This window comes from Phaseolus vulgaris, chromosome 3 (genome assembly GCF_000499845.2).
Source record: "Phaseolus vulgaris cultivar G19833 chromosome 3, P. vulgaris v2.0, whole genome shotgun sequence".
In the NCBI taxonomy this organism is placed as follows: Eukaryota; Viridiplantae; Streptophyta; class Magnoliopsida; order Fabales; family Fabaceae; genus Phaseolus; species Phaseolus vulgaris.
Window position 1 is genome coordinate 33,142,674 of NC_023757.2, and position 6,817 is coordinate 33,149,490.

The 6,817-nt window shown below is 33.0% G+C and overlaps 1 protein-coding gene across 1 annotated transcript; it reads right to left on the reverse strand.

The window, feature by feature from the left end:
- Positions 1-4,076: 4,076 nt before the first annotated feature.
- On the reverse strand, positions 4,077-5,726 carry LOC137807208 (protein ALP1-like). Its single transcript, XM_068607707.1, has one exon. It carries the CDS (start codon positions 5,646-5,648, stop codon positions 4,269-4,271), a length of 1,380 nt encoding a protein of 459 aa, XP_068463808.1. The 5' UTR covers positions 5,649-5,726; the 3' UTR covers positions 4,077-4,268.
- Positions 5,727-6,817: the final 1,091 nt, after the last annotated feature.

Consider the following 6,817-nt stretch of genomic DNA (forward strand, 5'->3'; position numbering starts at 1 on the left):
CACTCATTGGTTATGCACTTAGGCAATAGAATCTAGGACACAATCCTAAATTTAGAAAAGTGAAACCAAAGCAGTCACAATGAGTCAAACCACACATGTTGCATGTCGTTGACATTTTGTTATCACTAACAACTCCCTATGTTCAATCACTGTAAATGATATTAAGAAAGGTTTTAATATTTCATTTTCATGGAAGTTTTGTGTAAGGGAGAAAATGGATATAAAGAAAAATGTATAATACAAATAAAAATAAAAATATTTTCAGTATATAATTTAATTAGTAAATTAATTACTTATCTTCTAAATGGCTTGAGATTGTGTGAGGAAATATTGTTTCACCTAATAACATATAATTGAATATGCCTATATGTCATTTTATAATTTGTTATTAGTATTTATATTAAAACACCAATCCCTTTCACGTGAGTTATTGAAAAATAAAGATAAAAAATTGTGTTTATAAATCTATTTTTAACATTATTTAAATCTAATCACAAAATTCTACAAGCTCTGCATATTATGGTTTTATTAAAAGATGTTAATTTTTTTCTTTAAATCTAATTTCAATTATTACAAATTTTGTAATAAACTCTTACCTTTATAAATTTCGAAGCCAAAAAACATTTCAACTTCATTTTAAAAATATTATTTATATCTATATTTGAATTTTAAAAAATATTTTATTTTCCATTTTTTCATTTCATACATTAATTATTTCATGATTAATTATTTTTTAAAACTAATTTATACTATTTTTTCTTAATTTATTTATTAATTATATATACTATAAAATTTTCACTTTTTTTAATATTTTTTTACTAACTTTTTTTCTAAAAAAAGGCTTAACTTTCTATTTTTTTTCCAATCCAAAGTAAAAGATGAGTGTAAGATTTGCCATGTTCATGTGTGATGACATTTTTCTTTGCTCACTTGATCACTAAATGTACGGTAATGATTACTTGATCATAAACAACTTTACAAACATTTATCATAAAAACTTCCACACACATATATATATATATAATTGTTTGTTTTCTAAAAGTTTTGGATTTTAATGGTTGTCAATTATAGGAAGTTAGTGAAATTAATCTTTATTTCTTAGATGATAATAAAAGTTATTTTCATATTGAAAAATTATAATAAACATAATAAATTGTAATAATCATAAATTGTCAAAGTGAAAGTTCGTGATGACTAATTTTATATTCACCCAGGTCCACATTACATTATTCTGAAATGTGGATTTTAATTTAAAAAAATGGAGAAAAAGCTCATGAATGATTTTATATTTAAGTTTAACACTTAAAAAACAGGTTATAACGTGTGTTAGTTTTGCAGATCGACAGCATGTGATGATGAGAAGATTTAGTAATTAGTAATTGATTAGGAAAAAAGATATTGACTAAGCTTCCTGTGAGTTCAGTGACATAATTCTATAACTATTATGCCTAGTTTTGGATAATTAAGGGAGACAAAAAGCACAGAAAGATGCTGTATAGTATAAATAAATTATGCCAATAAAAATTCTCTTTTTACCAAAATTTCAAATATTTTTAGTAGAGCTATTAATGAGGTAGAATCTGTTACTAACTTAATGTGAATAAGTTATAGAAAAAAAAATGAAAAATGACTTCAATAGTAATAAAAAAGAACACAAATTTAATAGAGGTCCACTTATAGGTTTGACTTTCATAAGAAAATGAATTGATGTCAGTACTTATGTTTCAAATGTTTTATTATCCTTATTTTTATATTAAATGATGTAATCATATTTATGTCTTATATTAATGTAGTAGTTAAATAATACAATAGATATATTAATGGATAATGAATTGTTAGGTAATATATAAGTGATGTTGGCTTTAGGTTTTATCTTTTTCTCATACGTTGACTTCTTATTTATCAGTATAAGAAATATAAGAAAGTGAGAGGCATAAAGAGAGATAATGTGTGACAACAAAAAATAAGTGTATGAATATTATTAAAATCATACAATAAAACAACCTTGTTCCTTTTGATACGGCAATAAGTAGATCCGATGGAAAAAGAAAAGACATATCCAAAAGATTAAAGAACATAGAAACCAGAGGGGAAAATTTTTCAATGTTTGGCTACAACTTCTCTATGATTCTCCGTATCCAAAAAGTCTCTCTTTTTCTCCTCCCAACAAACAAAAGAGAGGTATTCCACTTCCCTAAGACTGGGTTGACGCAAACATGTGACAGAAAAAATGTTTTATGATTTGAAAACCGGAACATGTGAAGGAAACATCTTAAGTCTTCAATGTGAAAAGAGTGAAAGTGGTTGTGGGTTGGATTGCAGGGGCGTGAAGCAGAGAAGAGGAAAAGAATTATAAGGCTTAAACAGACAAATTAACTACCCAACTGCCACCATTTTATAGGAGTTAGTGACGGTTAAAATTCCACTGAGACACCAGCAGCGTTAAAGTTACAGAAGAAAAAACATAAACAAAATATTCTGTAACTAGAAGCTTGGGAGCTAGACACGTGGACCTTTGTCCTACACGTGTTTTTTTTTTTCCAGAGTGATTAATAGAGAACAAAAAACGCGATACTCTTCTCCGAGTACGAACGATACGACCGCGTAGATAGAAGTCAAAACTGACAAAACAGAAGCACACTAATCATATTTGTAGGTTTCAGAGATAATATTTTAGGGTCAAACTTTGTGGGACAAGATGAACAAAATTAAATTACATCACTGTCCAGAGAGTCACAGCCCAGTATCTCGTACTTCCACCTCACAATTATTTATGGGCAAATTCTCCTCGAACATGCTAATTTGAATTTGTATTTGATTTATTTTTAATAAAATATTTATATAAAATGATAAAAAGAATCTTAAATAAAAGATGATGCAAATAAATGATGTTTATAGAATTTTTTCCATAATATATTTTTAGATTTTGATTTTCGAAATATATTTTTAAATTTTGAAAAATATTTTTTGAGATGCTTTTCCATATTTTTTTAAATATATTTTTTATATTTCGAATTTATTTTTTCAAAATTGAATTTTTGATTTTTGAATGATATTTTTTAAATTTCAGATTTTATATCTGAAATAAAAGATAATTTTAAATTTTTTGAAAAGTGTCAGGTCTAAATTGGTATGGTGCACATAAGAATTTGCTGGATGCAAAATATTATTGTTTTATTTTGTAATTTAAACAAATTATTAAAATTTAGTATGTGTGGTTAGAATCAAGAGAATTATTCTCTCCTTTTTTTGGTTGGTCTATTTTATTTTTTTTGGAATGGTCTTAGTTTTTCATTCTCTTATTTCTTTGTTTTTTTGAATTCCAAGTTCCGATGATACTTACAAAATGCACTCCAATGCTTAAGTGAAATTTCGGTGTTTGACATTAATGTCATTAATACTGAATGATGTATCTTATTCTTGAAATTTGCTTATGAACTCTTTATTATTGAACCAGATTAAGATTTTAGATAATGATTAATGATCATTAGCTTATTAGTTGTAGCTCTTTTTAAGTATAATGAATTCACAACTGAGACTTCTAGCTGTTGTACGTTGTACGGATCTACCATTACAAGTGCTAAGTTTCTATTATTTTAAATTTTAATTTTCTGGATTTGTATCTCTTCTCTTAACCTCTTTTCTCTGCTGATCTATTGGTAGTTTCTCTTTTTCTTTCTTTATCTATTATTATTTGTATTTTTTATGTGGGTTTGGGTTTGTTTGTTGGCTGTGTGTAATTTTCCAGTTGAAGGGGTTTTATTGTGTTTCCCGTAGTGGTGGTGCGGTATGTGATTGGTGGGAGACTGGTGTTGTGGTGAGGTGTTCTGAGTTTGGGTTTTTGTGCTCTCCCAATGCACTGTATTTCGTTTAAAGAAAGGATAAAGAATATAAATCCTAAGTTAACATTTAGTAAAATCAAATAAGAAAAGAAAAAAAGTTTTTTTAATGTAGAACTAGAAACATAATAAAAAGAAGCCGCGGTTTCAGAGTGACGTTAATTTGAGGAGTTTTAAAAATCTGTACTACTAAGAAACTCGAGTCCCAGCCCGTTGTTTCAACCAGAAGCCATCAAATAAGAACAAGAAAATCAAAATAAATTTCATTCCTTTTTCAACTGGGCAAAAGATATCTATCTATACAACAATCTTATTATAATTATTGGCTAATAATGATTAAGGAAAATATAGCCAAAAGAATGCTTGACAAAATGAGAAAACAAGTATAAGACATGATTATGAGAGCCATGGGTGAGATTTGATCCATGTCTAAAAAAAGTTGGTGCCGGCGCGGCCATGGTGCAACAAATAATGCGCTATCTGATCCCTGGCCTTCTCTGCAGCATTAGAGCGAATGCCGTTCTCCGCCACCATTTCATCATCAAAGATCTCAAATTTCCAGTCGGGATCAATTTCCTCATTCCTCATCTCACAGATATTATGCAGAACACAGCAAGCACCAAGAAGCACGGGCAAGTCCTCCAGCTTCACTTCGGTTCTCTTCTGCAAGCAAGACCACCTCCCTTTCAGTCTCGCAAATGCCTCCTTGGCAATTCCCTGAATCTCTCCCACCTTCTGATTAAACGCGTGCTGAGTCCAAGTAAGGTTCTGGTGCGTGTAGGGTACCAAAACACCCTCCATCAAAGGGTGCCCCGAATTTCCCACCACCCACACGTCCTTCAAGCTTCCCCTACTCGCTCTCTGGTACAACGCGCTCTTCTCCAAGACCTGATCGTCCGAGAGAGAACCGGGCCACCCGATGCACACGTCGTTGAAAACCCCTTTAGGATCAACCACGCCTTGAACCGTTATCGAGTAACACGTCTTCTGGTTCCGCTCGGTGTGGCGCTTGTTGAAGTAAGCGTTCACGTTCGACTTGGGTGCAATGATGGGAATGTGAGTGGTGTACATTGACCCTCCCACGTGCGGGATTCCGGAGAGAGACTCAAACTCTTCTTTTACGCCTTTCATCTCGGATTCGTTCGGCCAGTGAAGGAACTTCGGCATCAGGACGGTTTTGATGGCGGCGCAGACCTCCAGGACGAGCTTGTGGCAAGTGGAGATTCCCAGACCGAAGCGCTTGGACACCTCGCGGAGCGGGTCGCCGGTGGCCAGCCGCCAGATGCACACCGCCACGCGCTGCCGCACCGGGATGGCGTCGCGGAGCATGGTGTTCTTTTTGGTGACGGCGGAGTCCAGATGCTGGCAGATGACGTCGAAGGTGGCCTTGCTCATTCGGAAGCACCGCCTGAATTCGTTCTCCGGGAAGTCCGGGCTGTTGCAGCGCTCCCACCAGTCCTTGGACCTGTCCTTGACCCACAGGCGGCGCTGCTGCGGCGGCGTGGAAGAGGTGGCAGTGTCGATATCTTCTGGACCACGGCGAGGTCTTTTAGTCGGAGACGAGTCGAAGTCTAATTGGAATTGTTTAGAATCCATAAGGGGTTGTTGATGTTGTTTGTTGTTGTTGTGAACGAGGGAATTGAAGAGGTCGTTGAATGCAGTGTCGTTTAAGTCGTATTGGGAACGCTTCCTGGGGTTGGCGGTGAAATTGGGAATGAGGGTGGAATTGGGATCCATGTTGGTTGTGTCGGAGAGGAAGAAGGAAGAATAGTCTTCGAGGGTAAGGAATGAAGGGGAACCAATTTCCATGTGAAATGAAGAAAGGTATGAAAAGAGTGTGTGAACGGTGAAGAATTTGGGAAAGAGAGAGAAGAGTTGTGGGTTTTATAGTTGGTGGAATGAAGGAAGGGAAAGAGAAAGAAGCGTAGGCGTGTGCACAAATGGGAACGCGCTACCTTTGACCCTGACCATCACTAATCACTGCTGTACTATATTGTTTTTTTGTTTTCGTGAAGTCAAGGGAAAACGTGAGGATTTTGTTCAACGCGCTCCCAGATGAAAAACGTTCCAATTATGTGGAAATTTGCCAGAAGTTTCCTTCAACATTCCTATGCTCGAATCTTGTTTGGGATTAGACAAGGTTTAAGCCGAAAACCGAATAGGGAAAATTCACATCTTTCTCGCCCCATTTTTACTCTCACGCTAGTTTTTCTCTGCCCCTTTCAATCTTACCAATTAAGAAAAATACATTAAATAAAATACAAAACTTTTAAACAAAGTACACAAATTTATAGTAATCACCACTGCTTTATAACCTTTTCCGTAACTTGTTTCGAGGTCCCACCAATAAAGCCAATTATTAGTGTACTATTTAATAAGGAACTTAATTAATACGCTTGAATTAAAACTTGTACAAAATATCTAAAAGAAATTGAATACTTTTTTAATTTCTTTGAATATAAGTCAAAGTATTCGTGATTTAGCATAGTATTAAATGATAATGTTCATAGTGTATGTTTCAATACTTAAGTTAATAACTACACAAACGACGAAATGAGAAAGAAAACGAAAATCAATAATAGGAATGTGACTGTCTCAGAACTCACACGGTTTGGTTGGTAACCGTCCATTAGCTTTCACGTACACCAATTACTACTAAATCCTTATTATATCTTTATGTTTTTAATGCATCAAATTTAAATATGAACAATTTATAATAATTGTTCACGTATTATAAATTTTTTTTTATGTAAATTAAACAACAACAAAATACAATATGACAGGAGAAAATTTATTTTTACGATGAAGCAAGAAATTTTATTGATAGAGCATTTATATTTGGACTCCATATTTCAACTATTCTCAAATTTTGTTTAAACTGAAAATATTTTTAAATTCGAGAATAAAAAAATAATTTAATTTTTATGTTTAAAAAAAAAAACATTATGATATCAATTATTCATAAACGTTACAATTAA

What these genes read in the sequence shown, in the direction of transcription:
- LOC137807208 (XM_068607707.1), bottom strand. Translation starts at nt 5,648, where the DNA reads ATGGAAATTGGTTCCCCTTCATTCCTTACCCTCGAAGACTATTCTTCC.